The sequence below is a fragment of the Sciurus vulgaris genome (assembly GCF_902686455.1).
Source record: "Sciurus vulgaris genome assembly, chromosome: 7".
NCBI classification, from domain to species: domain Eukaryota; kingdom Metazoa; phylum Chordata; class Mammalia; order Rodentia; family Sciuridae; genus Sciurus; species Sciurus vulgaris.
This window is the reverse complement of record NC_136467.1, coordinates 126,019,178-126,040,109: the sequence shown is the minus strand read 5'-3', so window position 1 is coordinate 126,040,109 and position 20,932 is coordinate 126,019,178. Positions and strand designations below refer to the sequence as shown.

The window sequence follows — 20,932 nt, the reverse complement described above, 5'->3', positions numbered from 1 at the left end:
GTTGGACCACTGACCAAGCAGTCTGAGAGCTGCATTTTCCTGAGGGCTCCAGAGCCTGCCTCACTTCACCTTACCTTAGGTGTCTGGCTGGCCTTGTGGGGTCCCCTTTAGGTCTAAGAGGATTCTTGTGTGTGCTGACAACGGCCCAGGAGCACATGATTTTAATAAAACCAACAAGCAAGGAGGGGTAGCCAAGAAAAACCCTTACAAGGAGCCTCTATGCTGCCCTCTGGTGGCCGTGTGAGAAACACCCACGCACAAGAAACCGGGGTTCTCAGCCTTGTGTGCAAGTTTAGAGATTATTAAAGGAATTCCCTAGAGTCACATCCCAAGACTGCACAGAGAATACATGACAGAGTAGGGACAAGAGCCTACCTCACAGTCTGGTGTTCTCACCACAGAGACGAGTAGAGATTATGCTACAGAAAGGAAAGATTGGGGACAATTTTTTACTGCCTTTGAGGATTTTAGGCTGAATTTGTTTTAATTCAACAAGTTTTTAGACCAATGCCAGGCACCTAGAGGGCACTTAATTAAAAACCAGAAGCCATGGGGCTTGGGTTGCAGCTCAATGGTAGAGTATTTGCCTAGCATGCACAAGACCCTGGGTTCTACTACAAACACACAGAGGATCACTTGATCCTGGGAGTTCTCTGGGTAACAAAGCAAGACCCCATCCCAAAATAATCAAATAAAATAAAGGGAGATGAGACTGGGAGTGTGATTCAGTGCATAAGGCCTTGGGTTCCATCCCAAGACCCCAGAGAAAGAAAGAAAGAAAATACTGTACAGTACAAGAGTTCAAGTTTATACTAAAACAAGTCTTTTTCAGTCAAATGAATTCCAAACATAAAACTAGCCAAGGTCTCAGGACTTTTTTCCTGGGCTCCTGCCTCAAATGTGCCCTCTCTAATTTAACTTTTATCCCTTCTTATTGCCATGACAGACATGCTGATTTCCTCCCTAGACCCAGAGCTCCTTGAGGGCAGGGAGGACAGAAACTGCTTCCTGGGATTGTCACCGTGACCCAGCATCCCACACAGCAGAAGCTCAATAAATGCTGGATGTATGGACAAATGGGGAAACAAATGGGTGGTTTGGAGTTTCCCTGCCTGGAGATCTTCAAAGCAGGGCAGACAACCATCTCCTCTGTCTAGTCCAAAGACATGATTCGCCTGCCCAAAGGCTGAGGGCTGTGCCCGATGCTTTCTCAGGGTAACTTGGCTTCTATAATTAGACTACACCAGGACACTAGTTCTAGGTTCTTTTCTTTCATTGGCAAGCATTTATTGACTATATGCTGTGTTCAAAGTACTATGCTATTGTTCTATGAATCTGTAATTCTATTCTATCATTTAATTCCATGACTCCTTGTTGACATAAGATGTGACGCTGTCCCCTGCATTCACTCCTAGGTGAGGTCAGCCAAGGCAGACAAAGAGCAATTGGCATTGTCTAACCTGATGGATAAGGTAGCACAATGGGTCTCCCTGTGCTAATACTCATACCATCCAATCCCACTCAGTGTCCCCAGCTAATAAACATGGTATGTTTGAGTGCCAATACCCACTGCCTATTAATAGGTATTAAAATCCCCAATTACCTCATGCTTCCTCCCTCTCTCTCCCTTTCAACCCACCTGTTGTATCAAACTGAGAATCGGTTTGAAGCCAAGCAGTCTATTTTTGGCATCTGCAATATGTCTTAGGTAAATTACCTCTCTTAATGCTCAGTGTGGTCTTATTTTTTCTATTATCTTTCTTTTATTTGTTTTTTTTTTTTTTTCTGGGGGGGGGGGGGATGTTCAACAGAAGGCACTTTAGCAGGGCATCATGGTGCATGCCTATAATCCCAGCGGCTAGGGAGGCTGAGGCAGGAGGATCGAGAGTTCAAAACCAGCCTCAGCAACTTAGCAAGGTTCTAAGCACCTCAGCGAGATCCTGTATCTTTCCCTCACTTTTTCTCTCCTTCAAAATTTTTCTCCCCCTTCCCTTTCCCAATTAACTCTATCTCTCTGGCTTGGAAGGATATGAGGATTAGTGTTAGGGGCCAGACTTTCTTTCCCCACCTCAATCGCATACTTCCATACCTCCCTGCCATGAGTACCCACCCATATGTGAATATATCCCTTCTCGCCTTGGGCACTGTTGTACAGAGGATAAAGAATTTCAGACACAAGCTCTGGCACCAAGACCTTCCCTAATTTTCCCCATCCTCTCTGTCCAACAGTATCTCCCACTTCCTCCGGTATATTCCTCACTGAAACCATTTGAATATGTTTTCTGCTGCCCTGACTTGGCATTCATTAATGCATTCACCCACTGACAAAACATGCATTAAAGGGTTGGGGATATAGCTTAGTTGGTAAAGTGCTTGCCTCACATGCCCTACGTTCAATCCCCAACATCACAAACACACACACACACACACACAAACATGCATTAAGTGCCCAGCCTGGCTCAGGCACTGCATTGTACCTGGGTTACACAAATGAACAAAGATGGAATAAGTAGTGGTTAAAAAAAAAAAAAAAAATCAGACTTATTAGCATAGCACTGACCAGAGTTCAAATCCCAGTTCTGCAATTTCCCATGTATGACCTTGCATGAATCACTGTACTTCTCCAAGGCCCTGGTACTCTTTTCTTTAAAATGGTGAAAACATGGGCTTATTGTGTAAATTAAGCAAGAGCTTAATCTATAGAATATTTGGCAACAATGCCCTATAGCACATTTACAGCAAAATCAGCTGCAATGGTATATAGCAAATGATACTTTGAGTCTTAAGTAGCATACCCTGATAAAAACATTCAAGTGAAAAATACATTAAAAAGTGCTGAGAGCCTGGTGAGATATGGTGGCATATGCCTCTAATCCCAGCGGCTCAGGATGCTGAGGCAGGAGGATCCCAAGTTCAAAGTCAACCTCAGCAAGACCCTGCTTCAAAATAAAAAATAAATAAATAAAACGGGCTGGGGATGTGGTTCAGTGGTTGAGCACTTTTGGGTTCAATCCCTGGTACCAAAAAAAAAAAAAAAAAAAGTGATGGAGCTGGGGCAAGCCTGATGCCAGCAAATCAGGAAGCTGAGGCAAGGGAATGGCAAGAGGAGGCCAACCTGGCCAACTTAGCAGAAACCCTGTCTCCAAACAAAAGTTAAAAAGGGCTGAGGATGCAGCTCAGTGATAGAGCTCCTCTGGGTTCAATCCCCAGTACGGTGAAAGGAGGCTGGTGGGGGGTGGCGGAGTTGAAAGTGGGACCTGGAAGGGAAGGAGGCCAAGCAAATGAGTAAAACCATTCAGAGTCTCAGGGAGGCCAACTTGGGTGCAGGGGACTGAATGCTTTCGTATTTGTCAGTTATCAGTTAAACCCTGGGGTGGGAGTGGCGCGAGGGTTGTGTATGAGGATGTGGGAGAGAAAAACTTCCAGCACTAGGCACCAGGCAAAGATCCCCACAGCCCAGCATGGGTTGGGCTACTGGGAATGATACAGCACACTGGGAGTCAGTCAGTAGGCACTAAAATGGTAAAGGCTACCGAGAAGAAATGTACAAACTCAACAGTCTCTGATCCCAAGAGGGACGTGGCCTGAGAGGAGAAGACAGGGCTAACAAAACCATTGCCCACAGGTGGCGTGCTGGGTAGAGGTGGACAGTGGTGTGGTTGATTCTTCTCAGAGGAGACACAAGTGGTTGGGGGAGAGGGTTAGAGGAAGCAAGTCCTGCTCTTACAAGCCGAGGGAAAGGCACACGCACAGGCAGAGGCCTGCAATCGCCTGGCCACACAGGCTCCTGGGTCCTTCTGCCGCTTACTTAGGCCGCTGACCTAGGGATGAGAGGTGAACAGGAGCCGACAGCTTACGCACCTGCGCCGTTCCACAGCCCACTTTTCCTCCAGGTCCTGGGCAGTTCTTATGGGAGCCTCCTCTGATTGTTCTTACTCACGGTGGTGACTCTAAACTCCGCATTTACTACCAAGGTCACTGCTTTGGTGCTTACTCACATACTTAGTTATAACCTTGCATGTAAATCCTGTCTCTCTTGGCTTCATTTTAAACTTCCTTGAGAAGAAACTACAAATTTTTACTCTTTATATTCTTATAATCTCCCATGACTCCAGGAATTGGAGGACATATTAAGGGTATAAGATAATGAATGAATGAATGAATGAATGAATGGGTGAATCTGATCTATTTTGGGTACTATTGAATCCTACTAGGGTCCAGCACAGGGGCACACTCCTGTACTCCCAGAGTTTGGAGAGATTGAGGCAGGAGAATCTTTAAGATAGAGGCAAGACTGGTCAACTTAGTGACACTCTCCCTCAAAATGAAAAAAAAAAAGGGGGGGGAGGGCTGGGATGTAGCTCAGTGGTAGAAAATCCCTGGGTTCAGTTCAGAGTAACCATCCCCCACCCCACAAACAAAAAAGAACAAAAATCCTACTAGGCTTACCCCTACAATTCTTTTGTGTTCTAAAATTATTATTAAACCCTAAGCTTATTTTTATTTTTTTTCATTTGGGTCATCTATAGATTTTAATGGGAGTCATCACAAAAGCAAACTGGATCCTATGGGGTGAGTTTAAGGTCATACACCTCAATTTTTTTATTTATTATTATTTTTTTTATCCTTTCCTCAACCCTCACCCTGGTCAGCCACTTGATTGACACTAGAGTTAAAGAGATTGAGATCTCTGAACTCCTGCCTTTTGAACTAACTGCTCCCTAAAGGAATTTTGAAAAACTATGTATTCCTTACACATTTTAAAATCAATATCTAACAGTTTAAATACAAAACTAAATTGCAAAGAATACATTTTCCAGGGATTTAAAAGTACTTACCTGTGAAAAGTCACATCACTCTTTTAAGTGTAGCAGATAGAATATAATACCATAGATTTTCATATCTATTTAAGAAAACATCTATCTATTTAAGAAAAGTCCTTTAACCAAATAAAATTTACCTAGTTCCTTTTTTCTCTTTAGTTCCTTTTCCATTCTCTTTTTCCTATAGAATTTCCCCTAATGAAATTTATTTTTTATTGTAGATCTTTTATATTTTGCTGTATATCTTTTTTAGTAAGTCTTTTATTGTACCTCTCTAACAAATATGTGTGCATAAATTGAAATTTATTTCCTATGACCATAGGACTCTGATAAATGATTATTCTTCACTGGGTTCATATTACAATTATTGTAAGACAATTGATCAAAACAACAAATACTGGCAATAATTAGACATTAAAAAGTAAACTTTTATTGAAAATGCATCTCTTGGGGCTGGGGATATAATTCAGTTGGTAGAGTGCCTGTCAATCCCCAGCACCACAAAAAAAAAAAAAAAGAAAGAAAGAAAGATAGAAAGAAAATGCATCTCTTAATGAGATGAAAAGGACTGATTTACATTTCCCATTGACCTTTATTTGGCAGCTCTAGGAAGAGTACCCCTGACAGACTCAGGGTGGGCAAGAGATTTATTTCAAGAAAAGACACTTATATATCTAGAAATTGATTCCCTTAAAATTGCCCACACACCCCTGGGATAGTTAGCATGTACTGCCAGAGCATGCAGACTATAAGCCTTTAAAGAAAGACCTAACTTGCTTTCTCACTCTTCAATACAGGGGTTCCTGAAAGGAAGGCACTTGGGACTGAACATCCTTGTGATTCTGTCAGATGCATTTTCAGCCCTTAACTGGCAGAGTCCTACACCCTTTTGCATGATATGAAAGAAAGATAGAAACTCAAATTACTTCCAGACCTCTGCAAGTTTAGGGCTGTGAGAAGGGCTTCTGAATATTCAAAACCATAATCAATGGAAAAGAAGCCGCTTAGATTCAGAATTAAGAAAACATGGTTTTTATTTTTCCATTTCATGGAAGCACCACCATTGTTTACTGATGGGTCCCAGTCATACACCACCGGGTGGCAGCAGAGAGCACAGTGCTGCTGGCCCTGCCCCAGCATTCCCAGGTCCCAGGGATGGAGAAGAGAAGGTGGGAGACAGGGGCAGGGAGAGAACTGGGTGAGGTAGGAGTGTGTGCTTATGCTGTCAAAGAAAAAAAAGAGGGAAAATATGGATGCTAAGTATGAATATTAAAGGTGACACAAAACATGGACGAATAAGATTGAGGGAATAAGGAAGGAAATTAAGGAGTTAGGCAAAATTGGGGACAGTTTAAGTGGAAAAATAAGGGTAGAGATGGGCTTGGGAGCACTCTGCCTGGAGGTCCAAGTCACCTGGGGATCCCTGTTATCTGTACTCTTCCCGGGGAGGGTCAAGATCTGGCTCATCCTGAAGTCCATGGTCTACCTCAGGGGCAGGTGGCCACGGGTTTTCTGGGGGCTGGGGTCCTGCTGGCCAGGGGTCATCAGGCCGAGGAGGTTGAGGGGGATCAGTGCTGGGAGGCTCAGGGGGCCAGACACTAGTTTCAGGCAGGTCTCTCCAGGGACGGTTAGGGCTCGGCGGTGTAGGGTCCTCAAACAGAGGGGGTGCCCCTGGCCAGGGGTCACCAGGTATTGGAGGGCCCTGAGGCCATGTTGGGGAGCTTTCCTCCTCTCTGCCATCTGTGGGTGGGGGAGAAGGTTGGTCCCTGCTGCCTGAGATTCCTGTTGAAGAAAAAGGAGAAAAGTAAGAGGTGGAGAGGGCCAGTCCTCTGGGATGGACAGCCTGAGCTGACCCCACAAACCTCAAAGTAACTCTCAAAGCATTCCCCATACATTTACAAATACCACAATCTTAAAAGGACATGAAAATTGATCTTGAGCCATTCATTTGCCCAGTGTTAAGGATCTGACACTTCCCCCAAAGCTGGCATGAGCACCAGGCTGGTCTGTACCCCAAAGTTGTCTATACTTTGTTATGTGGCATCCACACCCCATCTCTACAATGATCCCACCATCCCTAACACAGACCCCAGGTCCGATAAATACTCAACCCACATACCTGAACTCTGAAATTGCTACATGGTCCCACCCACAACAGCAAAATATTGATTCCAAGCCAAAATGCTCTGAACTATTCCTCTCATAAAAATTTTTGGCATCCCCTCCACCTCTGTGTACCCAACCGGTTCCCCCCTTTCCTTCTTAGTGGTCATCTTCACTAAGGGTTGGTCATCTTGGCCATCCCCATCACTCCTAAGATACTCCTGGCCTCCTCCCAGCTCACCTCCAGCAAACAGGCAAAGGACCAGAATCCCCAGTAGCTTCCAGTTGAGCATTATGGTTGTCTACTGGACCCCAAAAGTGGGGTGCTCTGAGTCTAGGTGTCTGGGAACCCCAAGAGGCTTTATAGGGGAGGATGAAGAGGAGGAGGCCAGTCTATAGGGAGGGGCCGACCCAGTGACACAAGGAATCCCATCAGGAACAAACTGGTCAAACCTGTTTGGAAGGCCCTAGCTAACAGGTAGCCTGACTGTGGCGTCTCTCATTTTAGTCCCCCAGCCCAAGACCCAATCACTAGCTCTCACTATCAGTGACCCAGATGGTCACCCCACCCTTGTTTTCACACCTGCTCCATCCACACCCTGCAGAAATCAATATCCACCTGTCATCTCCATGATCACAGGGACCTCCACCTTTCATCCCTGGTAACTATCAGAAGCCAAAGAATGGGAGTAAACCCTGCTTGGGGAAGCACCATAATTACAAGGCTGTGAAGCAGGACGCTTGAGCTGAGGTGGGGGGAGCCTCTGAAACCTGGGATGCAGCTGACAGTGCCCACTGACACACCAACCTCAGCCCCCTCGCCCTTCATTTTAAGGAGCTTCCTTCTTCCCCTGACACTTCTTCCTCAGCACCAGGCATGCTGCTCACTACTATGTGCCTGCTTAGATGGGACCTCCCAATGACATCCAAGGAATTCCATGTGGGAACCACCTGGGCGACTGTGAAGAGGAAAGACACATGAGGATATCCTGCTTTCCTCTCCCCACCCACAGTTGGTGGCATTAGTCCCAAGCCAGAGGCTCAGGAAGCTGCCCCTCCTATAACCCTGGCCTCTTCCTCCTTCCTCAGGAGCCCTCTTTGCTCCAGCTTTGTCCCCTCTCAGTGCCACATTCTTTAGGTCTCAGCTCAAAAAATGCATCTGTTTAAAATGCCAGTTGAGCTGGGCATTGGGGCACATGCCTGTACTTCCAATTACTCTAAAGACTGAGGCAGGAGAATCACAAGTTTGAGATCTACTTCAGCAACTTAGGGAAACCTGTCTTAAAATAAAAATATAAAAAGGGCTGGGAGCCTGGCACGGTGGTGCATGCCTGTAATCCCAGTGGCTAGGGAGGCTGAGACAGGAGGATGGAGAGTTCAAAGCCAGCCTCAGCAATGGCGAGGCACTAAGCAACTCAGTGTAGACCCTGTCTCTAAATAAAATACAAGTACAAAATAGGGCTAGAGATATGGTTCAGTAGCAGAGTCCTCTCCGGGGATTCAATCCCTAGTGCTACCAAAATAAAAAATATATTAAAAAAAAAAAAAGTAAATTCAACCTGAACCCTGGAATAAATTCTATATTCCTTGCCAGTATTGGCCTCTTCCCTATCATCCTCTATCCAGGTCACCACTAAGCCCTCCGGTCTGAGGCCTCACCTCAGAGGCCTCTCCTGGCCCCTCATCTAAAGCTGCCCCTCCTAGAGTCCCCTTCTAACATGTATCTTTATCTTACTTCCTCTTCCTAGCTCTTGTTTGAAGCACTCATTTATCCTGAGGTCCTGGTCTATGTGTCTCTCCCACTAGAACACAGGCACCTAGAATGTAGGCACCTGGGTGCAAAGGCCTTGCCTGGATCTAAGATTCTTGTTGAATGAATGAATGTTTATCTTTCTCCCTTCTGGCATTTATCATCTTCCAGAGAAAGAGTTTTAAAACAAAAGGTGAGAATAAAGGAAAACAAGAGCTTCTCAAAAACTTCTAAAGCAGGCTAGGAAAGAGGTACCATAGAGAGAAAGGGCTGTGTGTGGTACCACTTCTCCAAGTCCCAGGAAGAAAGATGGCTACAGGGAGAACTAGCATATTCCCCAAGATAACAAACACTTCCAGACAATGGTTCAAGTGGAGTCATCTTTATTTATGATGGAGAATTCACACTTAGAGGAAGCTGGTGTCTGTGAGGCTGGATGGGAAGCGGACTGGGCTGGCCCCTACCCAGTTCTCCAGGATCCTTCTGGGGATTCAGCCCTCAGGCAGGCTTCCCCTCCGGCTCTCAGCTGCAGCTGCTCAGCTGTGGACTGGAGCAGAATTCTGGTTGTCTCCTTGACAAATAACTTCCTCCCTGGAAATGGCCTCACTCAGGCCCTGTAGGTTATCAAGCAGGACAGAGAGGGACCCTGGGAAAGAAGACCAGCAAGAAAGGACCCTGGTTTGCCAGGCGTGGTGGCACACACCTGTAATCCCAGCAGCCTGGGAGGCTGAGGCAGGAGGATCAAGAGTTCAAAGCCAGCCTCAGGATTGCCCAGGCACTAAGCACTCAGTGAGACTCTGTCTCTTAATAAAATACAAAATAGCGCTGGGAATGTGGCTCAGTGGTCAAGTGCTCCTGAGTTCAATTCCTGGAACCTGCCCTGCAAAAAGACCCTGGGTTGTATACAGGGACAGGGTTAGTACTGGAGAGGATGGTATGAGGGAGAAGTTTCTTGGGTTCAAGGTAGGTGTGGATGGAAGAGGCACACATACATAAAAGGGTCTGGAGTAGATGCCACGAGTGCCCCAATTTGTCCCTTTATGCTTAGCCCATTACCTTTCGTGGACCCCCTAGTGGACAGAGCTGCTGCTGGTGGTACAGGTACTGAGGATTCGGGAGGCCTGGGGTTGGACTCCACAGATTTCTCCTTATCCAGTAGGGAGGGAAGAACTGCCAACAGTCGCTGCTGCTTGTAATGGGAGAGGAGACCCGCCTGCTGCAAGGTGGCCTGGGAAGGAGAGGGTTAAACGCCACCTAGCCCAGGTAAAGCCTTCCCTCTTTCTTCCACACTTTTACCTATCAACCAGTAAACCATGGGGCCCTGGTCTCTTCAATCTCCTACCAGCATGAGGTTCTTGTCCCTCTCCAGCTCCTGCACTCGCCGGGTCAGGCGCTGCCCCTCCTCCTTCCGGGCCTCATCCTGCAGACGCCTGAGCTCCTGATTCCGTTCCTTTTCCCTGGTGGCTTTGCGTTGGATTTGGTGCAGGGAGACCTCTGTGGAGAAGCCAGGGTACGGAGGGGGAGGGTGTGTGTCAGCCTAGAGGCGGCCAGACCCCATGAAAAGGACACTGGAGTGCCACAGCAGGTTCCCACTCTGTTCTGTGGATCCCAGTGTCTCTTTTATACAGCTGGAAAGGTGGGAGGGGAAGATGCTCCAGGTCCCTGTGAACTCAAGTACCCCCCCATCCCCCAACCCATTCAGGAGTTCCTTAGGGGAGAACTGAATATGGGCTACATATTAGATTTTGTGCAATTAATGCTCATATTCCCAAAGTATGATCATGGTTTTATAGTTACACAAAAGAATTTCCTATTTGTGGGAGATCTGGCTGAACAATCATGTTTGCAACCTACTTTAAATGATGAAAAAAGTAAATTTAAATATGTGCATGTGGACTGGGGAGATAGCTCAGTTGGTAGAGTGCTTGCCTGGCAAGCACAAGGCCCTGGGTTCAATCCCTACCACGGAAAAAAAAAAAAAAAAAATGTGCATGTACAGACAAGAGAGCAAATGTGGCAAATGTTAACTGCCATCTCTAATTAGAGATGATACAGTCAATAAAGGATTTTTTCAGGGGGTACTGGGGATTGAACTCAGAAGCACTCTACCACTGAGCTATATCTCCAGCTGTGTGTGTGTGGGGGGGGGTACAGGAGACTGAACCCAAAGGCCATCTAACCACTGAGCCACACATCCAAGCCCTTATTTTATTTTGAGAAAGAGTCTTAGTAAGCTGCTGAGGCTGGCCTGGAATTTGCAATCCTCCCACCTCAGCCTCTCAAGTTACTGGGATTACACATGTGTGTCACCATGCCAGGTACCCCAGCACTTTTTTATTTTGAGACAGGGTCTCCTCAGTTGCTGGGGTATAGGATGCACCACTGCACTCAGTGTGTGCTGTTTCTTGATGTGGCACTACCTTCATAGTGTGTTCACTAGGTAAGAATTCATGTGTACCATTCCTATCATTTCACTGGATGCGTGCTTCAATAAAAAAACTTTAAGACAAGTTTTAGGGGGAATAATGACCTCAGGTCTCAACAAGTCCTTCGTCCTTAAAGGCCCATGTCCACCCTGGCACATCTCACCAGCCTTGGCCTGCTCCCTCCGAGCCTCGTTCAGTCTCCTCTCTGTGTCTGAGAGCTGTTCCCGCAGTCGAGTCTCCACTTCAGCCACCTTCTCTTGCAGAGCTGGGATGAAGGTGCAGTGAGTGTCAGGAGGAACCACCCCACATCACAAAGGGGTGCACACTGTCCCTCTCCCACACCTTGCCCATAGATCTCCTGCTGTTGAGTCAGCTCCTGTCGGAGACTGGCAGCCTCTTCAGTGCTCTCCTGCTGGCCCTGGCGAGCTGCTTCCAGCTGTAGTCCTAGGTTGGCCAGGGACTCCTGGGTTTGCTGTAGCTCCTGTTCCAGCTGCTGGGCCACCTTGCTCAGTTGCTGCCGCTCTGCTTCCCCTTAGAAGAACGTACTCACTCAGACCTCTCCTTGTGCATGTACCCTAGATGTCAAGTCTTCCCTCTTCCTCTTCATCAATATCCCCCATCTATTTATCTATCCATCCTTCATCCATCTAGATCTACCTTGCTCCCGGGCCCGGCCCACTTCCTGCTGGATAAGGTGGGCACTCAGCTGCAGTTCTGCATCCAGGCGATTCCGTTCTTCCCGAAGCTGCTCCAACTCAAGGCTTATGTCTAGGTCGGGTGGTGGGGGAGGTGGGGGAGGGGGTGGAGGTGGGGGGCAGCTAAGACAGAAGAGAAACAGGTCAACTGCCTAATCCCTCAGCCCCCATCCCTCCTCAGTCCTCACTATTTTGGACTCCAGCAGCCAACACCCTAGAGACCCACCCCCATAACACCCCCTCCACCTCAAAGTGCCCAGACTTCACCTTTCCAGGCGCAGCTGAGCAAGAGTCAGTTTTCGAGCCATCAGGCCTGGGAAAAGGCAAAAAGAGATGAATACACAGAGGAAAAAAGGGGCAACAGGGGAGTAAGGGAGAAAGAAATACAGGGGCTGGCAAGCAGGAACAAGAAAGATGGATGTGGGATCAGAGTGAGCTGGGCCAGAAGATGAGGGACAAAGCAGACAGGGGCAGACAGGACATGTTCACAGTTGCTCCACCCACCCTGAATGGTGTGGACCTTGCGGACAGCATAGCTGAGTCTGTTGCTGAGGCTGGGAAGCCGGGCTATAGTCTGTTCCACCTTAGTCATAGCACTCTGGAAGCAGATCTGAGAGCTGGAGAAGGCACAGGTCACTGACCCTCCACCCTAACCTCATCCCCAAAAGACCTGCAGGATCTTGTACAGACAACAATATCTGTTATATGAGTGAGGAAAGCAGGGAAGAATAGGAGAGAAGAAAAGAGAAGCTGAAGCCACGAAAAGGATAGGACCTTAGTGCCCAGCCACTTTACCCCATGTTGGAACTGCCCTGCAAATCACATCTAAATTCCTTAGCCAACACAAGCAGAGAAACTAAAAGCTTAAGGCCTTTAACAACTGTCAAGATAAAAATGATCCAACTGCTGATAAAACACACATACTCACTAAGTCATTCCTGATACCAATGAGCTACATCTTCAGGACTTTTTCTTTTTGGTACTAGGGATTGGATTCAGAAGTGCTGTACCACCAAGCTACCTCCCAGGACTTTTTCTTTTTTTATTTTGAGACAAGTTGCTTAGGGCCTCACTAAATTGCTGAGCCTGGCGCTGAACCTGTGATTCTTCTGCCTCAGTTTCCTGAGTTGCTGGGATTACAGGTGAGTGCCACTGCACACAATTCCTTAGCACTTTTTAAAAGTTTTATTTTGAGACAGGTCTAAGTTGCCTCAACTACCCTCAAACTTGTGATCTTCCTGCCTCAGTCTCCCAATAGTTGGGATTATAGGTGTGCACCACTGTATGCAGCCTGATCAGTGTTTTTAATAACAGCCCTATATAAAAAAATAAATAATAATAACAAGGTTCCTGGACCTACAGCCCATAACTCAGGAGAATGTTCAGTAACAATTCTACAGGAGGCAGCAAAGCTGGTACCATGAGGTTGGATAATCTCCAGCTGAACTAGACTTTTTCACCCACAGGCCACTGCTCCGGAGATTTGGTGATTTGGTACTGTATGCAGCACACTCATAGTATATGAACTTGGATGCATTTTTCTAAGGACAAAGCCCATAGTTTCCATCAGTTTTCTAAGAGGTCCTTGCCCCAAGAAGGCATCAAATGACCATACAAATTTTCAAAGAACTCCAAAGTTTATTTCTCAGAACCTGTTTTTTTTTTATTACTATTATGTAACATAGACCAGTTACCCTCAGGCACAAGCCCAGGAATGCAGATTCCCTGATACCAATGAAGGGCAAGTTCATGTGTTTTCATCAGCTGGATAAAACAGAGGAAGGACCAACATGGCTCGGGAAAACAGAAATGAAAGAGGCCCCCAAAGAGGGGCCAAGACTAGAACCTTCTTAGGAGAGTATGAGTTCCCCCTGACAGAAAAACAAATGATGACATGACAAAGCTGGCAGCAGAGCAAAGACCACTGTCACCTGAAAATTGTTTGAGAAGGTACTTCAACACCTACAGTGGCTCTTATTAAAACCATTTTCTGAATGAAAATAAATAAATTTAAAAAACAAAACAAAACATTTTCTGGCAGTTTCCAGGTCATCTAAAGAGTTGCTAACAAACCTGGCAACAACCCAACTGGACTGCTTTAAGCCTGGAGAACTCTTCAGTAATAAATCATTAACAAAAGTCATTTCTGTGATCTTCTGGGACCAAAGTAAAATTCTGTCCTTGACATATCTCTGTTCTCCTACAAGTAGAAAATTCATGCAATGGACTGAATCTGGGCAGTGGCTCCTCAGAACTAGTCTATTTCTGTGTAAGTTTTTTAGTGGGAACTGGAGATTGAGCCCAGGGCCTCACACATGGTAGGCAAGCATCCTACCACTGAGCCACACTTAAATTTTTCATAACTTTTAAAAGCTGAATAAGTCCTCAAGGTATCAATCCAAGCAAGGGGAATAGTGAGCAAGAACCAAGACTGCATCATAACTTTGTGAAACCAAAACTTGTTAACTGATCCATTAAGGAAAGCCTATGCTAAAAGCTGTGTATAGACCACCTACTTCAAAAGATCCTACTTCATGTATCGTACAGATGAGGACTGAGGAGAGGCTGTTATCAGTGCAAAGCTGTTCCTCAGAGGTCTCACTAAAGATTATGTAACAATGATCAGGAATTAAAAACCCAGGAAATTACTATGAAACACAAGCCTACACCAATATACAATTTAGATGTACATCTATCTAGTAAGCAAGTAGGGGATAGATTTAAACAAAATATTTTCTAACCAGCTAAGCACAATGGCACATGCCAATAATCCCAGTGACTTGGGAGGATTGTAAATCCGAGGCAGCTTGGGCAACTTAATGAAACCCTGTCTCAAAATAAAAAATAAAAAATGCTGGGGACAAAGCTCAGTGATACAGTGCCCCTGAGTTCCATCTCTAGTACTGCAAATTAACATATTAATAAAAATTATTCCAACCAAACAGGGGTTGCCAGGCATATATGAGGCCCTGGGTTTGATCCCCAGCACCACATTAAAACAAAACAAAACAAAACAAACAAACAAACAAAAAAACAAAGAAAGAAAAAAAGGAAGCAGCAGATCATATATCCACATCCCCATTCCTGAACAGTTCTGAAGGTGGAGATCCTCCCTGCTCAGGCAGGTACTACAACTGAATTGCAAAAGGTAGCAGTGCCCCACCCAACACACAGTAGGAGTTCACAACAACAGATCCTGGTGTGATATTTCAGAGGGTTAAAGGCCTTCAGCCCTGCATCCTCCATTTGCCAGCTTTTCAGCCCCTCTCACCTGAGGCTTTTCAATTCCAAGGTGCCCCAGAAGCTGGGAAGCAGCTGATGAAGCTGCTCCTCCACCCATTCCTCCATCCCAGATACCTGCTGATAGCACCAGCCACAAGCTTTAGCTGCTCCTCAGCTGAGGCTGTCTGCTGCTGCCACCGCCACCTGGCCTCCTGAGCACGATTCAGTTCCAACTGCAGGGCCTAGGGAGGATGAAGTAAAGGAAAGGGTCCCTCCCTGGGGCCCAGCCCACAAATTCAGGCTACTTGCCCTCCCTTTGCCTGTCTCACACACTAACCTTGGCACCCGTCCGCTCCACCTCCACCTCTGCAGTTTTGTCCTGCAGGGAGCGCTGCAGGATGGCCTGCTCCTGGCTCCGGGCTGTCACTTGTTCCTGAAGCTCAGCCACCTGGGGGAGAAGAGGGAGCCTGGCAGGGCAGCCTAGAGCCAAAAGCTGTGGGGGCCACTGGGGACAAAAGGTTAGGGGCAGAGGTCTTTGAAGAAATGCCATGTAGGGAGATAACTGGCTAGGGTTCCTGAGAATAGAGTCCAGTTAATCTTTCCTGAGTCCAGTTAATCTTTCAGAAGCATGTTCCACATACCCACACTTTGAGGAATACCCCCTGATCCATCCACAAACACCCACCACCTCTGACCAAACTACTTAAAGCAGGCCCACTATGGTCTCTCTGTCACATTATCTTTAAAATTCTCCTTTTCAGAACATATGCTTGCTTGACATTACCTGTTTATTTGCTGGTTGAATCTCTGTTCGAGAACATAAACTCTGAGAGCAGAGTTGTCTTGTCTGCTTTGTTCAGGTTGCACATGGTAACCACTCAATAAATATCTGTTGAATAATTGCCATTCCTGTGCAAGGAACTTGGAGGAATGCAGGAAGAAACAGAGCCACTGACCTGTCCTTTCAGCTGCTTCACATAGTCTCTGTGCTCCAGCTCCTGGGTCTTAAGCTGCACCATGAGGGTAAACACCTTCTCCCGCCAGCGGTTCAGTAGGGACTGGCACTTCTTAGTGAACTCAGGCTCCAGTAAATCTGAAGATTGAACCTGAACATAGGGAAAAGTGTGAGCTCCTGGGGCAAAAGAGGAAGGAGTTACCATCTTTGGCTTTTCTCTGCCCTGCATGAGCAACAGAGGCCATGGGCTGCCTTGGGAGGGCCTACCTTCCTGGTCAGCTCCTCCTCCTGCAGAGTGAGCATGTGCCTGAGGCTGTGCACACGCACCTGCATCAGCTCCACGGTAGCATGCAGGCCATCTCGGTCCTCCTGCAAGTTCTGTGAGGGAGGAAAAGTAGAGTATCTTGGGGCTCCATGCCTATCCTAAGGCACCCATCAGTCTGGGTCCTGCAACATCATTGCCTACACTTTTGGGAACTAAGCTCTCCTCCAAGGGTGACCACATCCCCTGATTCCCGATGTCTCCCTCCAGACCCATATCCCATATTCTCCCACCTGCACAGTATCCAGAAGCTCCTGCCGCTCTCTTTCCCATGCCTGACTATGGGCCTCGAGAGGGCCTTGTTCCCCCACATATTTCCTCAGATTCTCAACCAGTGTCACCTGAGCCTCCAAATCTTCTTGTGTCTTGCTAGGATCAAGATGGAAACAGGGCAGCCATTAGGAGGGCACCCTGAAGAATCCCACATCACCAACCTCTGGGCCCCCTCAGCCATCCCTGTCAATTTACCTGAGCTCCTTCCGCAGCAGTTCAGTCTCCTTCTGGGCCACAGTCAGCTCCTTAACTTCCCCTGCCCTCCTCGTTTCCATACTATTCAGAGACTTCTCCAAGCCCTCAGCCTTGTTGGTCAAACTAAAAACAGCCTCTTGGTGGGCCTGTGTCAAGGAGGACAGCTGTGGAGAGAAGAGTGGGCTCAACTCAACCTTATATCAGGCCCTTCCAAACTTCCCGTTTTGGCCTGTCTCTCCATTCCCACTGTCTGTGACCTCAGAGAAAGACCCAACAGATCACCTAAGCTGTCAGTTTCATCCATGAGGGCAGAAACTCGGGCAATTTGGTTATCAAGTCCCCAGCACCTATCTCAGGGATGGCAAAAAGAAGCACTGGGTTTCCTGACAGAATTACCACCCTTCTTTAGTCCTCTATAGGGGCCAGCCCATGTTTCTCACTGTACCCCACCACACTGGAATCAAGGTACCTGGAATAAAGTAGGGAGAAAAACTACTTCCTACTGGAAGAGGAAGTAAGGCTTCAAGTGGTGAGAGGCCACCTGAGTCCTGAAAAACAAGCAATCTGAACGAGACCAAAACACCAGACTGCCTGCTTTACTCCTTTGCCAAAGACTTCCTGGCTCGACTGCTCTTGGGGATCTCTTCTGATAAGTACTCCTTGCAAGGAAATTCCTGCCCAGTTACTCTGTTAGGAGTCTGAACCCCTCCAGGTCCCACATTCACCTGCTCTTTGTGCAGCCTCTGAACTTCCTCCAATTCCCGCTGGTTCTCCTCTTCTAGTTTCTTGCGGATAACCTCAGCCCCAGCCAAGGCAGCACGCAGGCCCTCAGCCTCAGCTCGGCCAGCCTTCTCTGCCCGTGCCAAAGCCTCCAGCTCCATGGACTGGGCCTCCAGCCTCATCTTTTGCTGCAGTGAGGTCTCCCGTAGGACCCGGACTTCCTCCTCCAGCTGCCGCAACTCTTGTAGCTGCCGAAAGATCAGCTCGGCCTGCTGGCTCAAGGCCTGAGACCCCTGCAGCTCTAGGGACCTTCAAAGACAGGATGGCACAGACAAGAAGGTGTCTCTTATGCTAAGAGGGGGGCCAAGGGCATAAATGGAGACAAGAAGAGAACCCCTCAGTCCCATGTGGGGAGGTGGGAGATGAAGCTGGGGCATGGGGATCTCGGTATTCACATCAACACTGTCATTCATTGAGGCCCTACTAAATGTAACAGGTCTATTATCTGGGTTCATAGGACCTAATGGCTAGTGAGATCACAGAACAAGGTTTCTTTGGAGACCCACACACAGGGAGATGTATCAAACTTCAAATATAAAAATCAGGAGGCCACAAGTTCTGAGTGAAGAGGTTAAAAAAACATGTAAGACTTCTGAATTCTGATTTAAGACTAGGAAAAATGAGGGAAGCATGGGCCTAGGAGTAGAGACTCCCTGAGCTTTCAGTATGAATGTGGCAAGGTCAGATGCTAGGTAGAGGCCTTTACGAAGTGTTTGGCATGCTGTATGAGGAGTCTGAAAGGGCAGAATAATAAATGACATACTCCCAACCTTCAGAGAACAGTTTACTGGTGTCATTTAAATTTAAACCAGCTCATAACATGGCTGAGACAACTCCCTCATTAAGAACCATACTTTTTTTTTTTTAAGTTAAAGGGATCCTTAGGCTAGGGAAAATAAGTGACTTGCCAAAGGTTCCCTACCTAGCAGTCAAATTAGAAATAGAATTTCTGTCTCTTGACACTAGTCTAGTACTACACCTTCATTATGCACCTTTCTCCTTGATGTAATCCCCACTCTGGATTGACAGTACATTTGAGAAAAGATACATGAAACAGCAAGAGTAAGAATTTTTGCTGAGCACATTGGCACATGCTTATAACCCCAGCAACTCAAGAGGCTGAGGCATAAGGATCACAAAGTTTAAGGCCAGCCTGGGTAACTCAAAGAGACGCTGTCTCAAAATAAAAAATAAAAACAGAGGCACATGCTTGTAATTCCAGAAACAAGGATTGCAACTTAGCAAGACCCTCGGCAACTTAGTGAGACTATATCAAAAAAAAAAATAAAATGGACTGGATATGTAGTTCAGTGGTAAAGTCCACATTCATACCACACACAAAAAAGAATTTTCACAGCACATTCACAGACAGCATGGCCAGATCCAATGGTATGTTCTCCAAAAAGGCGTTCTTCAATTATTTCATCAGAATGAACCCATGCACCACAGTAGTGCATCTACACTTCTAGTCTGCACTTCATCTTGTTTTATTTGGTCCTTTCCAATTAGTTACGATCAACCTACCTCCTCTCTTAGAAATTTATATTCCTTATGAATTGAAAATTTAAGTCAGGCTCTCATTTATTTTTCACCCCATCTCTAGAGTCTAACCCTCCTTGTTATATATGCATTTTAGGTACCAATAATTGCCTACGTAAAAATGCACAAGTTATTGAACCAAGGGCTAAAATATGGTGAGGAATCTACTTCAGAGAGAAAGGGTCACTAGCAAGCACAAATGAGAAAACAGTAACAATGGATCCCTACCTGCCTCTTCGCCCTGGCCCTTGCCCATTTCCAGAAACACCCTGTTCAAACATGGTCACTGGAGACCTCTGGGTGTCTAGTCGCCTCTCTGAGACATCTTGATGGGCTGGGGGTTGGACCAGGGGAATGTCTGAGACCCAAGCAGGAGCCATTCTTGAAAGAGTTGGAAGGGGCCGGGCTTGGAAGTGGGAGGGAGGAATCAGCCCAGTGAAACCTGAAGAATCATAAAAGTAAAGATAGTCATTAGTTTCCTAGGAAGAGGCAATCAATGGACCCCTTGCATGGCCCCACTGACCTGAAGGTGGCAACATCTCCACACTGGCTGACAGCTCTACATTCTTTCTCCAGCCATCTCTCTTCCCCTGGACAATAAGGAGAAACAAGGACATTCCAATTCAATTTTCAAGCCACCTTCAAAAGAGAAAGCTCCTACAATAACCAAGTCATAATCCTTAAATTACAGCCAAATTCAGCAATTCTCAGCTCCTTTTTCCTACTTCACAAAAAAAGGTAGGGGATACCCAGGTCCATTTGCTTATCCCAACCTGGATCCTGATAGAACCAGGCAATAACCATGATGTGGACAGAATTTATTGAAATAGGCCAAGTTGAGGTTTTTAGGGCTTTATTCCTACTTTTAAGATTCTGGGCAGGGCTTTTACCTTCCTCCTCTGGGCTGGAGGTGAGAAAGGAGGTACACAGTGCAGGGGCCCTGAGCTCAATCTCCAGAGTTCTCTCCATGGCTCAGCAAGGCCTTGGGGAATCCCATCAAGGCACCACAAAGCCATGACTTCTGGATCCTTCCCTATTAAAGTGCTGGCCCAAGGCCTGGCCCCAGAAGAATGTGGCACATGTAGGGGTAGTTGCCTCTCTGGGAACCCTGGGAATCCAGGCAGCTTAAAGCAGGAGGCAGAAAAGCCAGCTTCCTGACAGCTCATCCAAACCTCTTTTACTCTCAGTTTCCCTCTACTATCCCCTCAGATTCAACTCCTGTTGCCCTTCTCTCTACAGTCCCACAGCGCAGAGTGGACTCTGACCACTTTTCCTGACCCTCCCACCGATTTCATCTATTGTTTACCCAAACCTGGGATTCCTACCCACGACCCCTCTTACATCCTATCTGATTTTTTCCTGAAGGGATTATTGTGGTCCCTCACTTTCACCCTCATCTCCCAGCTAATGGCCTGCTTTGTTCTCTTTACTGTCTCCCAAATACACCGGTCTCTTCATCTTGCCGGCCTCTAAAGCTGTTTTGAACACCTCATCTTTTCCTTTACCCCGGCCCCTGTGACCCTCTTCCCTTGTGGACCCCCTGAACCCACCCCAGAACCCCTTCAGCCCTTTCCCGCCCCCAACCGACTCTTCTGGAACGCCCCTTACCCAGCTCGAGAGCCCCCTCAGTCCTTTGGCCACACCCCCTACACCTTGCTCCGAGCCCGGCCTCCACGCCTCACTGTGCATGCGCACGGCGGGTTGTTTAGCGGGTCTCCCCAGTCCAATTCCCCCTGGAAGGAAGCCGGGGAAAGATGCACGCAGGCGCACTGGCATCTAAGGCTACGCCCAATCAACGCATCGAGGCATCTCCGCGCCCTGTCGGCTCCTCCCTACTCCCGGAACCCGG

At 47.0% G+C, this 20,932-nt stretch overlaps 2 protein-coding genes across 3 annotated transcripts; both read right to left on the bottom strand.

Annotated features, from left to right (window-relative positions):
- Positions 1 to 5,243: 5,243 nt before the first annotated feature.
- On the bottom strand, positions 5,244 to 7,311 carry PSORS1C2 (psoriasis susceptibility 1 candidate 2). The gene is made up of 2 exons (XM_079147297.1): positions 7,168 to 7,311; positions 5,244 to 6,605 (listed from the first exon to the last, which is right to left on the bottom strand). The coding sequence occupies exons 1-2, from the start codon at positions 7,217 to 7,219 to the stop codon at positions 6,250 to 6,252; spliced, it is 408 nt and encodes a 135-aa protein (XP_079003423.1). The 5' UTR covers positions 7,220 to 7,311; the 3' UTR covers positions 5,244 to 6,249.
- Positions 7,312 to 9,042: 1,731 nt separating this feature from the next.
- On the bottom strand, positions 9,043 to 20,864 carry CCHCR1 (coiled-coil alpha-helical rod protein 1). 2 transcript variants are annotated; one of them, XM_079147294.1, is made up of 18 exons: positions 20,692 to 20,864; positions 19,607 to 19,673; positions 19,312 to 19,525; positions 17,490 to 17,793; positions 16,765 to 16,928; positions 16,530 to 16,665; positions 16,242 to 16,352; positions 15,976 to 16,125; positions 15,357 to 15,467; positions 15,155 to 15,261; positions 12,302 to 12,414; positions 12,065 to 12,110; positions 11,760 to 11,920; positions 11,445 to 11,633; positions 11,266 to 11,367; positions 10,019 to 10,170; positions 9,733 to 9,862; positions 9,043 to 9,322 (listed from the first exon to the last, which is right to left on the bottom strand). In XM_079147294.1, the coding sequence occupies exons 1-18, from the start codon at positions 20,857 to 20,859 to the stop codon at positions 9,213 to 9,215; spliced, it is 2,535 nt and encodes an 844-aa protein (XP_079003420.1). In that variant the 5' UTR covers positions 20,860 to 20,864; the 3' UTR covers positions 9,043 to 9,212. The 2 variants fall into 2 exon arrangements, with proteins under 2 accessions (XP_079003420.1, XP_079003419.1); XM_079147293.1 differs by having other exon boundaries at positions 9,733 to 9,904; positions 20,692 to 20,861.
- Between the last annotated feature and the right edge of the window lie 68 nt (positions 20,865 to 20,932).